This window comes from Ascidia mentula, chromosome 9, assembly GCF_947561715.1.
Source record: "Ascidia mentula chromosome 9, kaAscMent1.1, whole genome shotgun sequence".
Classification (NCBI taxonomy): Eukaryota; Metazoa; Chordata; class Ascidiacea; order Phlebobranchia; family Ascidiidae; genus Ascidia; species Ascidia mentula.
Genome location: NC_138574.1, coordinates 6,203,555 through 6,225,937, shown reverse-complemented (window position 1 = coordinate 6,225,937; position 22,383 = coordinate 6,203,555). Strand labels below are relative to the sequence as shown.

The 22,383-nt window shown below is 36.5% G+C and overlaps 5 protein-coding genes across 5 annotated transcripts; 3 read left to right on the top strand and 2 right to left on the bottom strand.

The window, feature by feature from the left end:
- Window positions 1-55: 55 nt before the first annotated feature.
- LOC145913262 (CCR4-NOT transcription complex subunit 9) lies at window positions 56-2,422 on the top strand. The gene is made up of 7 exons (XM_083000858.1): window positions 56-286; window positions 723-784; window positions 876-1,039; window positions 1,094-1,203; window positions 1,259-1,357; window positions 1,428-1,519; window positions 1,581-2,422. The coding sequence occupies exons 1-7, from the start codon at window positions 122-124 to the stop codon at window positions 1,744-1,746; spliced, it is 858 nt and encodes a 285-aa protein (XP_082856984.1). The 5' UTR covers window positions 56-121; the 3' UTR covers window positions 1,747-2,422.
- A 1,169-nt stretch (window positions 2,423-3,591) lies between these two features.
- Window positions 3,592-9,506, top strand: LOC145913418 (voltage-gated delayed rectifier potassium channel KCNH5-like). The gene is given in 14 exon segments (XM_083001068.1): window positions 3,592-3,679; window positions 4,298-4,528; window positions 4,595-4,723; window positions 4,853-4,971; window positions 5,474-5,686; window positions 6,039-6,233; window positions 6,543-6,656; window positions 6,720-7,086; window positions 7,232-7,431; window positions 7,896-7,981; window positions 8,049-8,215; window positions 8,271-8,467; window positions 8,650-8,771; window positions 8,855-9,506. Coding segments are annotated over 14 exon segments (2,880 nt in total).
- Window positions 9,507-9,803: 297 nt separating this feature from the next.
- Window positions 9,804-13,030, bottom strand: LOC145913487 (protein FAM98A-like). The gene is made up of 12 exons (XM_083001167.1): window positions 12,868-13,030; window positions 12,401-12,549; window positions 11,998-12,132; window positions 11,866-11,939; window positions 11,685-11,804; window positions 11,430-11,624; window positions 11,256-11,355; window positions 11,127-11,203; window positions 10,979-11,069; window positions 10,857-10,925; window positions 10,750-10,797; window positions 9,804-10,559 (listed from the first exon to the last, which is right to left on the bottom strand). Exons 1-12 carry the CDS (start codon window positions 12,930-12,932, stop codon window positions 10,414-10,416), a joined length of 1,269 nt encoding a protein of 422 aa, XP_082857293.1. The 5' UTR covers window positions 12,933-13,030; the 3' UTR covers window positions 9,804-10,413.
- A 3,322-nt stretch (window positions 13,031-16,352) lies between these two features.
- Window positions 16,353-18,909, top strand: LOC145914456 (carbonic anhydrase 6-like). The gene is made up of 11 exons (XM_083002286.1): window positions 16,353-16,407; window positions 16,487-16,653; window positions 16,802-16,975; window positions 17,032-17,191; window positions 17,280-17,327; window positions 17,391-17,564; window positions 17,691-17,836; window positions 18,080-18,142; window positions 18,212-18,321; window positions 18,592-18,742; window positions 18,805-18,909. Exons 1-11 carry the CDS (start codon window positions 16,353-16,355, stop codon window positions 18,907-18,909), a joined length of 1,353 nt encoding a protein of 450 aa, XP_082858412.1.
- Window positions 18,910-18,965: 56 nt separating this feature from the next.
- On the bottom strand, window positions 18,966-20,804 carry LOC145913428 (annexin A7-like). Its single transcript, XM_083001079.1, has 7 exons — window positions 20,617-20,804; window positions 20,442-20,536; window positions 20,248-20,382; window positions 20,025-20,174; window positions 19,789-19,959; window positions 19,520-19,708; window positions 18,966-19,389 (listed from the first exon to the last, which is right to left on the bottom strand). The coding sequence occupies exons 1-7, from the start codon at window positions 20,744-20,746 to the stop codon at window positions 19,267-19,269; spliced, it is 993 nt and encodes a 330-aa protein (XP_082857205.1). The 5' UTR covers window positions 20,747-20,804; the 3' UTR covers window positions 18,966-19,266.
- Window positions 20,805-22,383: the final 1,579 nt, after the last annotated feature.

Sequence of the window (22,383 nt, the reverse complement as noted above, 5' to 3'; positions counted from 1 at the left end):
CATATGTGAAAAACGACCTCATAGGTATGCGTAAGTGTGGCTTCCATAATGCGATTTAGTTGCAATGTTGGTGGTATTGAGTTCTCAGTCATAAACCACCTAAGTTGATTAAAGTAATACCATGGCTGGTGTCGACAGAGAAAAAATATACCAATGGATAAATGACTTGTCTAGTTTGGAAACTCGAGATACCGCCTTGCTGGAGCTCAGCAAAAAGCGAGAAACCGTCCAAGATCTTGCTCCTATGTTATGGCATTCTTTTGGAACAATTGCTGCACTTTTACAGGTATTTTTTAATGTTTTGCTATAATTTCTAGTAGATTCTTTTTGTTTAAAGTCCTTGCTCAACAAAAAAGTAGGACATATACAGTTGTGTGCCTAGCAATTTATGTTGTGAACAGTGTTTCATTTTTCATTGCAAGGCAGCCAGTCTGCAGAATATGGCAGTTCCTGACAAGATTTTGGGCATGCCGGACTAAATCTTTTCATGTGTGTGTATGCACGACCTCTAAGATCGCATGCAGCGAAAACTATAATCGTCTTTGGTGCTTTCTGTTAATTGTCTTATGTTTAGACATTTGCATACCAAAAAATTTTCGCATGCACTCAAAAACAACTTGTATGTAATAAAAAAAATTTAAGAGAAACTTGCGCATGCAGCTGCCATACTCTGCAGCCTTTGCAATGTAGAAATTAGCTGATAAAAAAATGTGTTTTTCTAGGAAATAGTCAACATCTATCCATCTATTAACCCTCCTTCACTTAATGGACATCAGTCAAACAGGTTTTGACATTATGTGATATATGTTGTAGTGTGTATAAATATTAGTTATAGATAGATTCTAAAAGTAAGATTTTCTCATTTTGGTTTATAGGGTTTGCAATGCTTTAGCCTTACTACAATGTGTTGCATCACATCCAGAAACCAGGACTGCATTTTTGTCAGCCCATATTCCGTTATTTTTGTACCCTTTTCTTCATACAACAAGCAAAACTCGTCCATTCGAATACTTGCGTTTGACAAGTTTAGGTGTCATAGGTATTGATAATAGATTTTGTGTGTAGTTTGCTTCTAATATTTTCATATTTTAAGGTGCTTTGGTGAAAACTGATGAGCAGGAAGTAATAACATTTCTCCTCACAACTGAAATAATTCCGTTATGTCTTCGAATCATGGAGTCTGGAAGCGAACTTTCAAAAACTGTAACTTTGAAACATTTAAAAACATACAATCTTATAATTTTTATATTTTTTGCAGGTAGCAACTTTTATTCTGCAAAAAATTCTACTTGATGATACAGGACTTGGTTATATTTGTCAAACCTATGAAAGATTTTCACATGTTGCTATGATTCTTGTATGTTTGTTATCATTTACTTGGCTATATCCACTAATTAAGGTTGTTTGTCAATATTCATATTTATTAGGGGAAAATGGTGCTTGCCCTTTCAAAAGATCCATCTGCTAGGCTGTTGAAACATGTGGTTCGTTGTTACTTGCGTCTTTCTGATAATCCTAGGTAACATTTTGTTTTAGGAATATCAATCAAGTTTGTTTTTGCAACTTTTATTTGTTATTAGAGCAAAAGAAGCCTTGCGACAATGCTTGCCTGATCAACTTAAAGACACAACATTTGTAGCTGTCCTTAAAGAAGATAATACCACAAAACGTTGGCTGACACAACTTATCAAAAATCTTCAGGAATCAGGAATGAGTGATCCCAGAACAATACCTCTGCCACAATGAACATTTTCAGATTACATACTTCTCAATAAACGAATATGAATATGTCTTGGAGATTGCCAATATAATTGAAGTATTATATGGGCTTACATCAAATGTCATTTTTTCATCACTTAACTGACGTTGTTTGCAATTCGCATCCCACAGCACAGGCTGACGATTTTGGTTGGAAAATGGTATGCGTAAAACATGTTCAGCGTATTTTCCGTTACGATTTGTGTATTCGACTATTGATTTTCGAACTTTGAAAAGTGCGTTCAAGATCTTGTTTTTTTTTTGAAGAGGGTGTTTTGTAAGTACGAGAAAGTAGCAATGACTTGCAGGATAGGTTGTTGCACGCAACTATTTTGGCACTCATTCGAGCAGACTAAGATTGCCTAATTTGAGAACCACTCTTTACACTAATGTGTGTCTTGTATTGTGTGTGATTAAAACCTGTGTCATACAAGTGTCTTTTCACTTACTCAAAAACTTCTAACTTCTCTCAACAGTTACTTATATGTCATCATCGGCACGGATAATGTTATATCACTAATTAGGATTAGAAGAAAATCCTGATAATTCGTTTTCGATGATAAAGGCAAGAAGGTTTCTTCCCATCCGAAAATGCCTGCAAAATAAGATGAATGCGTGTTTTTTGCTAAAGTTTGAACCGATATCGTGAAAAAAATAAAAACATTTGTTCAATTTGTTTTGCGTATTCCCGTATAATTCATGAACATGCTTTGATAAAAGTTATCGGACAAAGCTTTTGGAGTGGGATCTCCCAGGAACTCTAAACAACACAAATTACAGTACCTAATATTCAAAGATTAGTTTAACCCCTTAACTTATAAACAACTTTGGAAAAGCATGCAAGTTTTGCTATAGCCATATGCCACAAAAAAAACTATTGCTTGGAAAATCCAGATATTTCTGGTTAAAGTGTCCTCACACATTTTTGTTAGAAAAAATATTTATAAGCGTTTCTGCCTCATTGGGAACACACTAAATTGAAAGGAATAAAGACGAAGTTGAAACCTGACAAACGGACTTACGAATGGTAAAAGGCGCCGACAACACTATCTGTAGCACAAGACAGTAGCCCTACTTCAAGGAAATAGTGTCGCCGATTGCGGGGTCTTGTCGCTTGCATGAAATATCGCTCACGAGATGCACTGTCTTTAATTATTAATAGACCACCAGCTTTTTGCCCCTCGCCGTGCGTCAATATGTTTAACTTATAATACTGTTGCAGTGTTTGTAGAATTTAGGTTTTGGTGGCGAACTGAAGAAGTTTAACTTACAAAATTATTTGTTTCTTAAAAAGTGTGTTATTAGTCGTCAAGCTTATGCAGTGGGATGACACGCACAATAAAGTTTGCTTACAGTCTGTGTTAAGGATAATTTCTGAATGCAGTATTTTCTTACGATGGCAAAAAGTGGTGGATCGATTTTACTGACTCCATTACGAGCTCTTGAGGTAAAAAAATATGTAATGGTGATAAAATGATTTTTTGTAAAAGGCAATGTTGCATTTTCGACCGCACTAATCTCTGTCGAAAAGCGGACTGAAAACAAAAGCTGCATTCAAGGAGCAATAACAACGATTGGAGATTAAAAGCTGGTGCTTGAAAAATACCACCAGATGAAATTAATCCCCAAGGCCGCGGGCGGACCCCATATGTGATTGTAAAACAGTGGACGGTTATCGCCTCAGTATAATGCTACACAAACTAGATAGAGATTGGGAGTGGTAAACGATTTCTGGAGTTTAACTATTCTTTGTTTATTGACAGGTAATAGTCAAAAAGGTGAATAGTCTACAGTTGTTTAGTGTTAGATGGACATGCTGTAGGTTTTACAGAAATGCCGGCTGGATCAAAACGGGGCCTGGTTGCCCCACAAAATACATTTTTGGAGAATATAATAAGAAAGACAAATCAGTTTGAATCTCGTAAGTATTCATACATTTAGTCAGAAAAGCATTTGTTTTGCAATTTTTATCATTTGTTTAAAAATATATGCGCCAAATATTAGAGAATTTTACTGTGACAATGCACAAATAAGCTACTAGCATGTACGGTATACAACGATATTGTTAGAAACAACCGCGTTGTTATTAAAATATAAACAAAAACTATAAAAGTGATGAAATATTTGTTGACTAACAAGTGCAGAAAAACGAAAGTGACTGTTATAAATTACTTTGCTTTGTGGTAAATTGATTCTTTATGGTTATGTTATTAATATTTTATTTCACCATCAACACCTTCCAAGAAAATATTACGCAAAGTGTAGCTGCTTTATCGGTTCTCGGGGCAGAGCTATAAGAGAGCCCGACAGATGTTAAAAATCGCGGAATTAATGCGATTTCATAGGGTTATGGTCTACGTAGCTGATTGACACCAATCTAACATAAAACCGTGAATTAAATAATAAAATAACGGTACAAAGTGTTGTCCCTGTGAATAGCATAATAATGTAATAGTATTATCCTAAATAAACAAAAAATATATCAAAAAAACATTTGGTTAATATTAATGAAATACTGGAATTTACATTATTTTAACAGGGAGTAACTTCTTGCTTGCCAACTCACAAATATGGGACTGGCCGATCGTTTACGCCAACGAAGGTTTTTGTCAAGTAACTGGAATATCACGTGCCGAAATGATGACCCATTCATGTGTCTGCGAATTTATGCACGGCCACCTCACAAGCATAGCAACTGTTGAAAAATTTCGCGAAGGGCTCGAGAAACAAATTCCTTGCAGATTCGAATTATTGCTTTACGATAAGAAAGGTAAATATTTAATCGGTGCATTGACAATGTATTGTTTACTTGATTGTAATTTTAACGTTTTTGTAGGAACGCCGTCGTGGTTCTTAATTCAAGTGGCTCCGATAAAAAATGACGTCGAATGCACAGTATTGTTCCTTCTCACTTTTAAAGACATCTCTCATTTAAAAAATCCACTGCAGGGAGCTTCCCCGAAACGTAACCAAAATTTTGTAAAAATTATTTCCATATTTAGCAGTTGACTTGGCGTCACGTCTAACGCCATATTTAATTTGTCATCGAAGTAATATACTTTTCGCACGTTTTGAAAATAATTATGCGATGTAGTGGGTTCCAGCAGATTTACAAACTTTGTGAGAAGCCTAAAACAAACCCAGGAAATTATTATTGAGGAAGAATTAACCACAAACGCAGAAACAACAGAAAAGAAAAACAAAATAACTGAAGTAAGTTTTTTAATATGTACTTTCAGGATATTGACCCAATTTTCCCTACAACAGCTGAGATCGAAACAGTATATCATTAGAAGTAACCACAGCTATATTTTTAAATACTTCCCGGTCATAGCCGAAATAAACAATGTAATTTAAAAACAAGGGTGGTGAATTTCTGGGGTATCAGTTAGCGAAAAATTGGTTTACGTCCTAAAAAAAACTTATAGATAAAGACCAACTAGTACCATCCTGTTTATTATTGACCACATTTTGGTCTTTAAACTTTCCAGAATGGATCCATAACCCTTTGGGTCGTGCACAGCAAGCACATTTCCCTGGTTTAGTTTGTTTGAATGTAATTCATTTGCAAATAGGGTTTCCTCACAATCGTTTTGACTTTTTTACTTAGAAGATACTGTATTTGTTCATTTTTAGTTTTTTGTAACATATTAAAGTAAATATATTTTACTGCAGTTTTATTGGCTTTTCGAGATGACAATATTAACTTTTACAGATGTTCAGCCTTGGTCCTGAAATGTTGCCAAAGTATCACCATGAAGCTCCAAAAACTCCGTCCCATATCATTTTGCATTATTCCATGTGTAAAACCATGTGGGATTGGTTCATTTTAATTCTTACTTTCTACACCGCTGTAATTGTGCCATACAATGTTTCTTTTCAAGTAAAAGATAGAAGAGCGATTTGGTTGCTTTCCGATAGTTCAGTTGTAAGTACTCACTCGGAAATTTGGTTTACTATTTGGTAACACATGGCATTTTTTATATTTAACTACTTTTATACAAAGATTGTCGCACATTTATGGATCTGGAAAAAAATTGCCAAGATAAACATCGTTAGTTAGAAATGAAATGCCATAGCCCATTTGGATGTAGTTTGCCTTTTCGCGCTAGAACATTATTAATATTTAATAGACTCGTCACACAGTTTGTCTTTCGTTTCATTTTTGTAGCACTGCCAAACCTAGAAAATTGCACAGTGCTGTGTAGCACTGGACTGTTCCAGCTGACCATATAACTTACTTTTTAATACCGCGTACTTGAGCTCAAATGTTTTGGCAGGATTTTATATTTCTTATGGATATTGTGATAAATTTCCACACGACATACGTGGGACCTGGCGGAGAAGTTATATCTGATCCGAAAGTGATACGAATGAATTACATAAAGAGTTGGTTCGTAATTGATCTCCTTTCGTGTTTGCCTTACGATATGGTGAATTTCCTATTTTCGCAAACTGATGGATTTACTGATGAGGTAAACTGCATGGAATGACGTTGAATTGTGTAGAACTCTTAACTCAAAGCCTCAGGAAAGGTCACACAGCACCAAACCACTCTGGGTCGATAAGCAACAGCATCAATATTTCACGTTTCGAACACTTTTTCAAATTGCTTCAAACGTTTAGTAAAATGAGACAAATGGCATTTAGGCTTTGAATTGCAAATAAATTCAATACATTTGTAGCTCTTGGTTGAATTTTAACTTTAAACAATAAGATATGTAACCTAAAAATACGCACCGATAAAAAAATGGTGTTGATTAAGAAGTTTGTTCATGTTGCAGGGAATTAGCAGCTTATTCAGCAGTTTAAAAGTTGCTCGTTTATTGAGGTTGGGACGTGTTGCAAGAAAGTTGGATCACTACATAGAATATGGAGGAGCAATGCTTGTTTTGCTGGTAACAAATGAATTTTGACAGTGCGCAGCTCGTTGCAAAGTCACACTATTTTTCTATTTGTAGGTGTGTTTTTTTGGACTTTCTGGTCATTGGTTGGCTTGCATATGGTACAGTATTGGTTCAGGAAACATAGCAAATAACGGCACAATTATTCAACACAACTGGTTGGTTATGTTAGGAAAAACGACGAACAAGCCATTTTATTTGGGTGAATAAAAAATGTCACCTTTAATAACATGCTTATGGTGATATTTATTGTAATTTATGATTTTAGATGGAGAAGACATTCGTGGTGGGCCATCGCTACAAGAATGTTACATCGCAGCTTTGTATTTTACCATGACCAGTCTTACTTCGGTCGGTTTTGGAAATGTGGCAGGAAACACGGAGAATGAGCAGATATTTTGCGTGATAATGCTTATTTTCGGGGGTAATGAGTAATGCGAAAGAAAGATTTTGTAATGCAATACAACGATTTTTATATTTTTTAAAAATGACTATTGTAGGCCTATCAAACAAATGCCTTCGTTATTTTTTTAATAGTGCCAAGTTAAGTTGCACTTTCTGTTTGACAGCTTTGCTTTATGCTACTATCTTCGGTAACGTGACAACTATCATACAACAAATGTACGCGGATACCAATCGATATCACGACATGCTCAACAGCGTTCGTGAGTTCCTTAAGCTTTATCAGATTCCCGAAGGCTTGAGCGATCGTATTATGGATTACATCGTCTCTACATGGTCAATGAGCAAGGGAATAGACACTCAAAAGGTGGATATTCGGTGATTGCGACGTTTTTAGAAAAACCCAATACGTTGACAAGATTCCATTTTTTCAATTGTTAACGATTGGTATGCTGATTCTGTTTACATGATCATTATTCACTAGTAGAATCTTTTATAGGGGTAAATAAGCTTATAAATGAGGTTGGTATGGCAGCCAGATATTGGTCATAATCAGAAGTTCGGCAAAAACAAATAATTTTCTCAATTAACCCTTATTTACCCTGGCTCTTTTTATCATTTATTCCAGCAAAAAGTCATTGACTTGGGCGAACCAAAACAAATGTCAACTGGACAACAGTCATATGTTAGTTATATACTTCTTTAAGCCGAGTCAAAAACAAGTTGTGTGTTTTATGCATAAGAAATTTTATAATTTATTACAAAATATTCTGTGTCACATGGAATTTATTTCATTTCTAGCTTCGGACAATCTTCCTTTGTGCTTTGCAGGTTTTAAATTATTGCCCAAAAGACATGAAAGCAGATATATGCGTTCATTTAAATCGCAAAGTATTTAACAAGCACGCTGCATTCCGGTAAGTATATAGTTATACGTTAGTTTTAAATTGCTCCGTGATACGTTATTGTGAACTTTGTGTACAGGTTAGCTAGCGACAGTTGCCTTCGTGCGCTTGCAATTGAGTTCACTACTACTCACAATGCACCAGGTGATATGATTTACCACAAAGGGGAGAGCGTTGATGCCCTGAACTTCGTCATATCTGGTTCGCTTGAAGTCATCCAAGACGACGAAGTGGTTGCGATTCTTAGTATGAAAAGCATTTACAAAAATCAATATGTTCCCATATAACATTTAATGTGTAGGTAAAGGCGATGTGTTTGGGGACGCCTTTTATGACCACAACACGATTGGCCAATCAGCATCTCACGTTCGGGCATTGACGTACTGTGACCTTCACTCAATCAAGCGTGACGCACTTCTACGCGTTTTGAACTTTTACCAATCATTTGCAGCCTCCTTTAGTCGCAAAATGGTTTTAACTTTTAATCTTCGAAAAAGGGTAAGGCATTTGGTCAAAGTCCTTGATATTATGGGATGATTTAAATAGTAGCAGCCATAGGAATTATGGTATAAGCGTTTTTATATAATTTAAGTTGCCACATATAGCCTATACTTAATGGTATATATGTGTTTCTATTAGAGTAGGTTTCTGTCATTGACAAGCCTTGTATCTTATTGCAGTATCTGTTCCGCAAAATTTCGGACATACAGAAAGAGAAAGAAGAAGCTGAAAAACGAAAAAACGATCCAACTTGGGAAGGAAATTTTCCAGATGATCATCCAGTTCGCCAACTATTCAGAAGGTAGATTTTGCTAGTGATGTTTCACCAACCTTTTATATGGTTACTATTAGGCCACACGTGGTAAATCTAATCAATATTGTTAGGTTTAAAGACAGGTATAGAGCTCGGCATAGAATTGCAAACAACAATGGCAAAAAAAAGACCACTGAAAATAATAAAACTGACTCGGATTCCAAAGCTGGGCCTGATGCCTCCAGTCAAGAGAAAGGTAATGCACAGAAAGCTATCACTGACTCTTCGGATGCTGTTACGATGCAGGATCTTTCGGTTGGCTCTGAACGCATTGTATCCAGTGTGAATAGCTCAAGGCGCGACTTGCAAACTGGAATGCAAAAGCTGAATGATCGGATGACGAAAATGGAAGAATCCTTGCAGCAAATCACGTCAATGTTGACAAAACGTCAAGAATCGTCTGTTAACAGAAACAATAATAACAGAGTAACTGTAAAGTCCGCTGCGACTGACTTACCAGATAAAAAGCAAAGCAATAAGTTAAAGGGAAAGACAAGCGGGAAAAGAAGCAAATGCATAGAAGCGTTGATTCGCAAACGCGAAAGACAAGTGTCAAATGTTGATCAGTTGAGTGTTGTTTTTGCAAACGAGGTAACGCAAGACGCGCAAGATGATGATACCGAACAAATGCCAAAGAAAACTTCGGACGGATCAACATCTCAAGATGACGTAATGATTTACGACCTTGAATCAGGGAATGAGAAGGAAAGTGAGAAAACGTAAAATAACTCGTTTTTAAAATATGCTAGTTCAAGAATTGATTAGTCGGTTAACTTTAAAACTACTGTGTCAAGCGACTATGTGTACTGCTTTTCATAATTTCAATGGTGACATCGTTGTGCAAATACAAAAGAGCATTTCAGACTTTGTCAAATCAAATTTAAAAATCGCTGATGAGAGAATAACAAAATAAACCTTTTTGAAACAACAATACGTTTACAATCTTAAATTCTACTTAGAAGTAACTTTTAAAAAAGAATCAGTGTACGTCCCTTTCACACATCCATAACAAACCTGGGAATAATATTATTTACTAAAGAATTGCAATGTACGCACCACATCGTTACTTTCAGGTTTCAGCAATATTTGTAGAATTGTCATGTCCAAAATAAATACATTAATGCAATAAATATCAATGTATACTTTTACACTAACCTTTAACTTTTAACAACTGAAAAAAAGGACAGTTTCAATGATACAACTTGTACTGTCACAAATAGTGCACATAGTTTTGAAACACTTAGTTTGCTACCTTCGATACAGTGTTCGGCTTTAGAGAAATTGCACATGGATAACTGGTGCAAGGCAATTGTGCAATTCTGCAGTAACCACATTGTTTGAGATTTTTACATAATACACCAGCACTTTCTAGGGTTTAGCAAACAGCCACTATAACCAACTACAAAGCCACAAGTTCAGGCAAGTATGTTACAAGTTGTTTCAAAAATATCAAAATATGACAAGTAGTGTATTTTGGGCCTGAGTGAAACTGAATTACCACTTATCTTAACTTGCAACTTACAGAATAGCAAACACTTTGGGAACATGTAGATGTCCCTATACTTCATAGGAAATCACATTATTGGATCCACTTTGCTTATAAATAAGAAATCAAAGTTCATAAACATGGCTAGCTTGTATAAACTTGACTGCCTTTAAAGCCATCCCTTCCAAATGATTGTCCACCATGACCATAAACTTGATTAAAAGATCCACCTCCACCTTGACCCATGGAACCACCACCTTTTCCCCTGCCCCACCTGCTTTGGCCTCCATCTATACAAAAAATGCTTGTTAGTGTACTCTGAAAGCTCTTGTAGTTAAATACCAATCACATGCAAAAATTAGTTAATGACTGACAATGTTTTTTTTTTATTCTTGCCAAAAAGTAAACCTGACAGTAATCTACACAATACCAAAAGGGTTTAGCAAATGACATGTTTAGGTCGTGAGAATATATTTCTACCTCTTCCTTGCTGAAATGAGCCTCTACCACTTGTGGGACGCTGATTGCCTGTTGAAAAAAGGGTATGTTTTACAAAATACATACAAACTAATGATAAGTTTTTGTACCTCTACTGGACTTAAAATTATTTTGGTGTTTTTGGTGATCACCCTTTCCTCCTCTATACCCACCTCTTCCTGCAAAAAGGTGGTCAGTTTGACAATGAACGACATATTTACACATTACTTACTAGAACTACCATCATCTTGGCGTTTTTGCCATGATGGCATTTCTGGTGGAGGTGGTTCTGCTTCGTTCGGTCGGCCACCACGATCAGGCACCTTTAAATTTTATATGATTAGAAAAAACAAAAACAAAATGTCACATTGGGTTCATACCTTTCCAATTTTTATTTTATTTATGGCACATTGATGCCTTGTGCTTCCAGATGATGTTTTGTATATTTGAGATAGATCTGAGTGCAACAAAATTTTAGGACATACTAACTAAAGCTTGATAATTTTTACCTTCTCTTGCTGCAAGTAATGCTGCTATACAAACAGACGACTTGGGAGTCAAACAATGGCGTTTTTTCTGGTAAGCTGTTGCAATGTCATCAATATTTTTCTGACAAAATTATTAACAAAATTTTAACACATAGGAAATTTAGTATTGCATTTTGTTTAATATTAATCACAAACCTTTGCCTTTTCTGACCAATTAAATGAAGCTATTGTAACATCAAGCCGTTTTAACAACATGGACCTTCGTGTTTCATACTCTAGGCAAAGTGCTTCATTAATTGCCTGAAGTTTTTCAAAATGCATGGGGCCAAGTTGTTGTTTTATAATTGGTGTGCTCAGTGAAATGTTTGTTGTCTTAAGTGTCGTAGTCACCTAAAAAGTATTGGTTGCTTTCTTTTACAATGTAAAGTTTTTCTTGAAGAAAAAACATACCTTCGTTGAAATCCCAGTAAAAAATCTGGATATTTCAATATCATCTGGGGGTTTTGTCATTTTTAATACTAAGCATATTGATTTCATGCAATCAAAAAGGGCATTCTTTTCCTCATTCACCTGGAACAGACACAAAAAATTGTCCAAAAATTGTTTCATTTGCTGAAAATAATATTTTTACTGAGTTTGGTGTGATTGCCATAGGATTTGCAAAAAAATACATCTTTGCTGCTTGCAGTTCGGATGTCAAGAACACTAAAACACAAGGTTTTTAATCATGTCTTTAACTTCATATATATTCAAAGTGACATACACAATAATGTAGCACATTCTAAACTGGTGCCAAGTCGTTGAGTGGGATCTCTTGTTGTAAGTGAAGAATATGGACAACCATACTCTTTCAAAAACCCACTAATTTCAAAGAGGAAGTTCTCTGAATCCATTTCATCTGCAAAAAATTAGTTTTTGACCAGAACAACAACATGCTTGCAATTTTTTTAAATTTAATTATGTATCATTGATTGCCTACTTATTAATTTACAATAAAAGTCTTATACACAGCTCTCTTTTTATTTTAGAAGTAGAATGTTAATTTTACCCACATTGTTTTTTAACTGGCTTACTCACATATATTAGTTCACACATTAATTTTTACCATATTCTTACTGATTTACATAAAAAGTAAAACAAAATTGACAGTTTAAATAAGAATTTACCTTTAATCGCATTGACATTTTCGGTGATGTTATAAAAGAGTCGTAGTTCAGATGTCAAACAAGAAACAAGCTGTGTAAATGCTACGCTGTTCAGTCCTTCTTGGCACATATCATAGATTTGTTTACCATCATAGGATTCAGGTACATGGCTGCAACAAAAATTTTATTAAAAACCACCACTGTAATTGGAATGAACTAGTTTTGATAGGCACATGTTTTATTTGATGACATGTTAAACACTATCCACAAAAAATTATTCATTTGGAATGTAAAATTGTTTCTAGAGTAGAATCCAAATAATACCACTTGTCAGTCCCAAATCCAGGTTTTAGTTACCTCTTGTCACAAATTATGTACTAATTCGTTTTGCATTACGTCGGTAACGTCTAATAAATTTTTGGTTTTCCCAGGCCAATCATACTGGCATCGTGGCATTCAGTTAAATTAGGAACACACATAAGACTGACCCAATGTCATCAAGATTATCCAATATGTCATTGACAAATGAATCCGAAAGTTGCGTTGATACCATTCCAATCCTTCGTGTATATAACAACAGTTGTGGGAAAATGCAGTCTTCAAACGCTGGTTTAATTCAAGTCACCGGACAGCTGGATTGATTGAAGACCACCCTCATTCTGGCAGAATTCTGGCAGAATAATTTTGCAAATTTGCCACATTTTGCAAGGTACAACAGGCATTTACTCAAAAATTGGTTTCTTTTGGATAAGAATCAAATTACAGAGATGAGCAAGCATTTCAAACCTCAAAAAACATTTAAACAAATTTTTCGGCAGCTGTATCAATCAAAAAAATCGCGAATGAAAAAAAATCGCCTGGTTTTGCGATTCAGCATAATGGCGGCATGCAAAAAACTTCCCTAATACAAAGAATTCTGCTCGGCGTTCTTGCAATAGGTGCCAATATTGACCAACATCACGAGAACGGAAATTTAATGCTCTACCACATGCAATCAACAAATTTGAAATTAAGGTGCCGGATGACCTTCAAATCGCCCATCGAAGACGACCCGCTTTTTGCGAATCAGCAGCATAATGGCGTAATGTCGGCATGCGAAAAACTTCCCTATTAAAACAATTCTGCTCGGCGTTCTTGCAATAGGTGCCAATATTGACCAAATTTGACCATATTGACCAATAAGCCTTCTAAATTTATAACTTTGGCAGTATGCAAGTACAACATGTGTTCAATCATGTACATTTGCACATATCAGCAAACTTGGCAATAATACACAACTTTATTTGTAAAAAATTGTATTTGTTGACTTCCGGGGCCGGGCCACGTAGCAGCCTTCGACATGCTACAAAATGTTGATTTGCGGACTGCAGTTTGTACACCCTTGGTGTAAACAAATACAAAACATTTTTGCTACATGTTTAGATGATGGATTGCTTTCTACATTTCTTTTTCATGTGCTCTTTGGATAAAATGGCAACAAATTTTAGAGATATGTGACATATATAACGCTAAATACTATTTTTTCCAATACACACAAACATATGTATTTACTGTTTATCCTGTGACATGTGTTGCATAATTGATTTCTGTGACAAAATACTGTAAAAAAAATATGCTCTATTTTCTGTGCAGGTCGTATTCAGTTCGAAAAAAAAGGAAAAGTTGAATTGTGATGGTTACTTTTGAGGGAAAATAAAATTGAAAATGTAGTGTAGTTCATACTACACCTGACAAATTCCTGCAAATGTGTCATTGGTAGGGGAGTCAGGAGATAATAGGAGAGGGGTTAATAAAATTTTCATGTTAGGTACCACGAATCCATACGAGTTGATAAACCCTTCGGTATCTGAGATCAAATCCTAATAGAATGCAACAGTACAGTCAAACGATAACGCGTGAAATATGTCCACATCAAAGTCATTGCGTCATAAGGGACAAACAGAAAGAAAGGCAATCTTCGACCAAAACGAATTTCAATGCCAGGACCAAACTTTATTTTATCAAAATAGGACTAAAGACCGCATATTAGCAATTCTATTAAAATAGTTTTGCCCGCGGGGAATGCCCGTCTTGTACTCCTGCGTCATAGAGAATCTCAGTTTCGTCACAAGGCAACCGGTGATGCATTGGGGTCAATTTTCTGTTTAATGAGCAAGAAGTCACGTGGTGTAGCCAGGGCGATTTTCAGCGTGTTTGGTGCAGTTTTAGTGCATTTTTTTGCTCTTCTCAGTCAGTCAGACGTTTGGTGCAGGGTGCTGTGAAAAGTTTAGTTGAAAAACCATCAAAATGTTCAAGGGGATGAAGCACAAAATTGAATCTTATATTGGCACCTATTGCAAGAACGCCGAGCAGAATTGTTTAATAGGGAAGTTTTTCGCATGCCGACATTACGCCATTATGCTGCTGATTCGCAAAAAGCGGGTCGTCTTCGATGGGCGATTTGAAGGTCATCCGGCACCTTAATTTCAAATTTGTTAATTGCATGTGGTAGAGCATTAAATTTCCGTTCTCGTGATGTTGGTCAATATTGGCACCTATTGCAAGAACGCCGAGCAGAATTGTTTTAATAGGGAAGTTTTTCGCATGCCGACATTACGCCATTATGCTGCTGATTCGCAAAAAGCGGGTCGTCTTCGATGGGCGATTTGAAGGTCATCCGGCACCTTAATTTCAAATTTGTTAATTGCATGTGGTAGAGCATTAAATTTCCGTGCTCGTGATGTTGGTCAATATTGGCACCTATTGCAAGAACGCCGAGCAGAATTCTTTGTATTAGGGAAGTTTTTTGCATGCCGCCATTATGCTGAATCGCAAAACCAGGCGATTTTTTTCATTCGCGATTTTTTTGATTGATACAGCTGCGAAAAAATTTGTTTAAATGTTTTTTGAGGTTTGAAATGCTTGCTCATCTCTGTAATTTGATTCTAATCCAAAAGAAACCAATTTTTGAGTAAGTGCCTGTTGTACCTTGCAAAATGTGGCAAATTTGCAAAATTATTCTGCCAGAATTCTGCCAGAATGAGGGTGGTGATTGAAGACAACTCCAAAACTCGCCGCATGTTTCGCATGAGCAATTTCACCTCTGACGTTTGTTCGTCCACTAATCTCTTTCAGCACAAGTTAGCTTCAGTGGCGGAGATCCGCGTAAATTATTCTGCTGACAACCATTTTTTACTGTGTTTAATTGTCAATAAAACTACACCAAACAGTCATTAGTCCAATTATGATTTTTGGGGGAAGGATAAATCATATTATGACCCCACCAACCTAATTATGAGTTGGACAAGTCTCTGCGACCCCGGGATTTCCGCCTATTGCTTACATCAAAAAGATAACGCCGGCGCAAAGGGCTTGCAGATTCGATTGCAGTGAAGACAGGGCGCAGAAAATGCGTGGTTTATTAAAAAAGACCTTTTTAGGTGATGTAGCCTATCCAGGACTCAGAACCAAAAAAGAACAAAAAAAAGGGGCAATAAAAATTACCCTTTTCAGTTGTTTGGAGTTTGAAAACGAATTTCTTCACTTTGGTAAACTGTTATCCTCGTTTTTTTATCATTACAGTCATTATACTGAAAACGGCAAAGCTACCCGACAAAAGAAAACAAAATTATGCCACCCTTTATCCTAGTCACTGAAAGTGCAATCGTAAACATTTGACTGTTGTTTATCTTGCAGGAGGCATTTTCTACGAACGTCTTTCTCTGTTGGTATCCAAACGTAAGGGTGCATTTAAATACCTAGAAGTAGAATAAGGCATTTCTTCATACCGACAGACACTAATTTATTTACGTCGCAACATGCAATCACGAGCAGGCTAATTGGGTTGTTCGGATGCACATTTAGGTTTTTGGTCCAATTGTTTCATTGTCTTTTAAAAGCAAGCAAACAACACGTACTCTTTGCAGTATACAGCATCTGTATATATAACTATAAATATTTCGAACGTTCCTTTCAATCTCTTAAGGCGTTCAACATGTCAGTATATTGGGTTTACGGGCAGTTTATTGTCTCATTTCTCGCAACCTTGGGTTAGTGGATTGAATTATTGCTGAGTAAAGTTTGACCCTGTTTACGGGCAAGTTCTTACATGACCCTGTTTTCCTGTAGGGCTTTCTTTTTCGTCGGATTGCAGTGAAAAGACCTATGTGCTGTATGACAGTAAAGAGATACGACTTTTCAACGAGAAAACAACTTACTACGAGGCAAGAGACAAATGTAAAATGTGGGGGAGGGCGTGGTTAAGCGGAATGACAGGAAGACTTGTTACTATATCGGTATGATGTGCACATATTGTATTTATACCAGTAATCATATCTCTGGCAAAATGTAATGCAAAAATAAGTTATAAATGCATGATTTAACTGCCATTTTTTGTCCTAAATTTCTCGCTAAATTGCCCTAGCCAGCACTTTTGCCCTGCAGAGTAGTTCAAAGCAACACTGCATAGAAGAAATGGTTTCCACACGAGGAAACTACGCAGCATCGACATGGAAAGGAGTTAATCCGTTTGTTGCAGGCTATTATATTGGAGCCGATGATTTAAATCAAGAAGGAATTTGGATGTGGTCAGATGATACTCGTGTTGCACTGGGCCAAGTATACGAATAAAAACAACATTAACTGCCTCTGTAGGCTAAGCTAAACATTTTTAGAGTGGTTATAACAATTGGGGAAAATACGAACCAAGTCAAGGTTGGAAAACACAGGATTGTGCCAACCTGTTGATTAAAGATACTAATTATGAAAACTACTCGTTGGGAAGATGGGTTGATATTCCATGCCACAACACAATTTACTACATTTGTGAAAGAGGTAGGCCTAGTTATAAGTTATGAGAAATTGAATTTTGAAACACTATATTGCGTTTTCTTTGCGTTAACATGTCCCTTTTTTCACACAGATATTTCAACTCAAAGAATTTGGTCTTACAACAACAACGACCACGGCTGTAAGTAAAAGAGGCTGTAAGTAAAACCTAAAAACATTATATGTAAAATTGTTTGAATTACAGTACAACCTAAAGATTGGGTACAAAAATATCCAGCCTGTGGCGGTCGCATGCAATCTCCAATCTCATTAAAGTTTCCTTCTCTGCTAAAGAAGTGCGAAGATTCTGTTGGCATTGTAAGAGGCTGGAACAATGCACGGACCGTTAGACTGACCATTACTAACACTGGGCGTTATAGTAAGAAAAATATGTGTTGTAATTAATGTTCACAACTTTACCATGATACTATTTTCAATTCAATTTGTTTTATTTTTGCTTTGCTTGATCTGTCAAACCAACTTATTAAAAATTTATATGTTGTAGTTAGATTAGCAGCAAAGGAAAAATGGACAACCACGTTCAAATACGGAGAGGAAAAACATTATATATCGCATATTTTGCTGCACATCGGGAGCTCGCGACGAAAGGGTTCTGAACATGCTTTTGGTCAAAGAAAGTTTGACGCTGAGGTAGTCTACAGACCTTGGTTGCAGGGCCGGTTCTGACACATTTGACCGTTTTCACCAAATCGGGCCCCACGCTCATAAAGGGGAATAGCAGTTTACCATAAAGAAAAAAATTTACATCCATTAATTGTGATATCCTTGGCAAAGTATTATATCATTATTTTTAATCGGGCCCCGCGTTTCATAGGACTGGTCTTGATTGTTTGCTTGTAGAAAAGCTATAATTAATTTAATATTGAACTGTAGGTTCAAGTGTTTCATAGACCAGCTGCAAACCGAAAAATCTACGCCCTTGCTTTCTTTTTAAGTGTAAGTATACTTGTTTATTATATGTCCATTATAACGTTTTAGTCTGTCCTAATTAACACTTGAATACAGGAACGAGCAACTACAGATAACCATAACTGGGATAAACTGTTGGTGAACATCGCACATCTTAACGTGGCAGCGAGGTCTACTATACAAGTACCCGAAAACTATATTCAAACGTAAGTATGAGCACCTATGTCAATGAGATTGTTACGCAATCCAACATTAAATAATACCTTTGTCTACTTAATCTCTTCATTGTCATTTTGTTCGTTTTTTAGCAAGTAAATAAGATTTTAGTTCTGCATCGCCGGCATGTAAATTTACTTTGTAGTTCGGTAAATACGGCATTTCAAAGTTCAGAAAATGACCTGCGGCAACGCAAGGCAAATTTTCAGAAATCTTAGTTTGCACGATAACCAACAGAAAATGTAAACGTGTTTTTTTAGATTGTTGAGTGATACTTCATCGCGGGGATTTTTGTCTGATTACATTCTCGGGCTGGGAGTGAGATATGTAGGATCCTTACCTTATCCACCCTGCACTGAAAACGTTATCTGGACGGTTCATCCCCGCCCAGTTGAACTATCTGCGTCTCAGGTAACAGGCGTGTTTGCTGGCAAACTGTTTACGTGTTTAACGCTGTCTTGTGTTAACTGCAGTTCCACACGTTAAGAAGCATTAAGATGGAAGGCGGCTTAGAAATGAAGGACAATTATCGACCATTGCAACCCACAATGAGTCGAAATACATGTTTCGTAAACTGATTCTAAAACCGATATTCTTAATCTGAATTAGGTTATAATTTGGTTATAACAATAAGGTTTGCTCTGTATGTCATATGTATTATACGGTTGCATGGTTGTGTATTACAACCCTTCATTTACTGTTATACAGTGGTTTTGTGTTATGTACAATTACATTGGTACAAAAACATTCACAGCAAGCGCAAAATAATTACTTTTTACAAAAAAACAGCTATCCATGAGAAAACAAGGCATGGTCTTCTGTAAAGCGAAGCGCAAAATGTTGGAGGAAATTAGTTATTTCATTTATGTATGCAGATTGAAAGACACTCTTTTCATTAGCTTTTACGAATGCACTTTTTATGCTTGGTTTGAGATTTATTTGCCGACCAATTTAAGAAGTAGCTTTTCATAATCTCCACTTGTGTCACCGGCAATAAACTTCGAAAGAGGAGATTTGAAGAGTTTTTGGAATTGTTCCTTGATTTCCACCATGTCAATCTGATACAGAAAATAAATAATAAGTCAATCGGTAATGTGGCATTTTGTGTAATAAAAGGCGTACTGTGTATTATGAAATTTATAGTTTACCTATACGTTAGTTTATGACAATTCGAATGAGTCAAGTTACCTCACTTCTTGTTACTACTATTCTTATCAAGGCAGAATCATTAGTTCCTGCACCCTTCATGGATTTGTAAAGTCCTTGAGCAAAATATACTGCAGGAGAACGAGCCATGATAACGACAGCTTTTAATGCATCTTCAGCATCCCCAGAAAACTCGCTTTCAATCGATTTTAAGATGTCTTTCTTTGCAATCTACGTACATGTTTAGTTTAAAACATTGTGCAGTAATACAACATAATTTCAAAAAAAAACATGGAATATTCCAAAGAAACCTTGTAATATTCCCTGAAAGTTGCACGTAATTGGGGGTAGCTTCTTGTGCACATAATGCTGTTGAACACAGCTTCATCTGTTCCCAACTTTTTCTCACCGGCCTTGTACAATGCTTCAGCGTCGGCGGCTGCTTTGGCAGAATTCACATCATTAGATTCATCTCTAGCTGCCTGGAAATTTGCGCAAACACATTTAACACTTAAGGTAACTCAACCCATTAAAATTTTCAGCTTACGTTATTGAAAGAGACTAGCAGATGTCGAAAGTCACCGCTTGTTTCGCTGGTGAGAGCTTTTTCTAATTCGACTTTGTGGTGCTTCTTGTATAGTTCACGAATCTCCTTTATTTGACTGTTGCTACGTGTTGCTAGAATTTCGGTAAGAACCTACAAAATAACAGAATTTTGTTGCTAAGTGTATCATCGATATTGCAAATTGTATCATTAGCATTTTACACACCGATTCTTTGGTACCAAGACCTTTCATTGCTCCGTAAAGAGACTGTACGTCGAACATTGCAGGATCTGTAAATAAAGCCAAAGCCAACTCCTCAAATTTTCCACCCAATTCTGATTTTAAATCGGCCAACAAATCCTAGAAGGGCAACAGAGAATTAATTTGGAAAATACAGCAAGCAGAACAAACAAGTATACCCTGCCAAAGGCCTGTTTGTATGTTTTCTTTGTTTCCATGCGTTGTTTCGATGAACGGCCCGCAGCAATTTCAATAATGGTCTTCTCGTTTGTGCCTGTAGAAAAGCACATATATTGCGAAAATGGGCAAAATACATCAACAAATCAGATGCATCAACAAACGCAAAACATATACCCAATCCTTTCATTGCTTTCCTCAACGCCTGGGCGTCTGCTTCGGCATTAAACCCTGAGAAAGGAACCACAGTTCCATGACAAGATTCCAAAGCTATTTCAACTATTCCTTTTGCAAGCTCGTCCGCCATTATTATTCGTCAGTTCGGACAGAAATGAAAGTTATAGGGAAAGAGTATTTAGTAACTGTAACGCACAAATATGCTTTTTGAACACATAAAATACTGTTTACCGTTCTGATAGCAGCCATGTAAGCAAACAACACACGATTACTGATTAACTGATTAACGTTTGCTCGAAGCTTCTTTAGCGCACCTACATAAGTAGTAACGGCAGAATATAGGATGTCAAGTACGGCGGTATTAATATGATTTTGTAAGTACTTATTTTGTACCCTTCGCCACGTTAAAAGGCCGTCTTGATGGACAAATTTGTAGCTGCAGTTTACTCCATGAAATTTATGCATGAATATATTGTAACGAATGCGTAGAATACATAAAGCTATTTGCAGTGTTCTGCAGACGTATCCGGTTTTATCGGTGCAGTTGGTGACTAATATTCATGATGTCATACGAAAGTTCTAGAGTTTGCATTGTTGGGCGGAATTCCTGTGCAAAGATTAATTATTATAGTCGCTTTCTGCAAAAGTGACGTGCCTGTTTTAACTCATTATAGCATGTCCCAGGGGAAGTCCCGGCCACCGAAGACTTGAAATCTAACTAAATTGCAACATTTTAAAAGATTCCCTAAAAGATTTTAGTTTTGCCAACAAATAAGCAACCGCATGGCACTGGCATTCTTGGTATACTTACTGCAACTATATATCAAGTACCATATAAACAGTCGCATACCGACCAGCGGTCACACACGTTTGAAGTATTTTGTAATTGAAAACTAGGAAATTACCAGTCAGCCGTTTGAGTGACTGTGACAGTCTGAAAGGCTCAAATCTCAAAATTATTGAAAGTCGATATGAAAACAATGACGCAGAAAATAACACAACATTGCTGTCAACCTGTCGCTTTACAACAACCTAAAACAACACCCGAACTAGTTCCTCAATCACCAGTGCTGAACAGAATGCGCACAGCGGCGGCCCCTCTTCCATTCAAAGCCCAAGGCTGATCTCATCGCGTGTGTGCGAGGGACGGGTTACACATATGTTCACTGAACCGTGGCAGATCGCTGTACTTTGAAATTTTAGTTCGTGGATTTTACAAACGGCGGACTACCTTCGCAAATAGCTATAATAATTACATTTTTGTGTTGGGTCATATTCTCGAAACGTCATTTTGTGTTATTAAATATGTTTAAATGAATTTCTTGCAAAAGTTTGTAAACGAAAATGAAAGTATTTGTTTCACATCGCTTGGTACCCAGACAAAACGAAGTAATTTCTCACATATCTTATATATTTTACTTTGTGGACAATGTACGTGACTCGTTGTTTTTCATTCAATACAAACAATCTAGTTTCATTTCGCCACTGCTTACTTATATGTCTATAACTTTGCATATCCCGTGAAACATTTTAAGTAACAACAAAAAAGACCACTACGTGAATTTGGGAATATTATACTATGGTAGTTGCCGCCGAAAAAAACGCTGTTCTCTATGGTCACAGCTTCGTTGTACGTTATAAATCATTTAGTTGTCGCCTGTCAGTCTTGGGTGTGCAAAGGGGAACGTTCTCCAAGATGCTGTAGCAAGTAGTGCTAGTTTGTATAGCAGAAAGAACGAAGAGCGACGAAAAAAGACTGTAGTATCT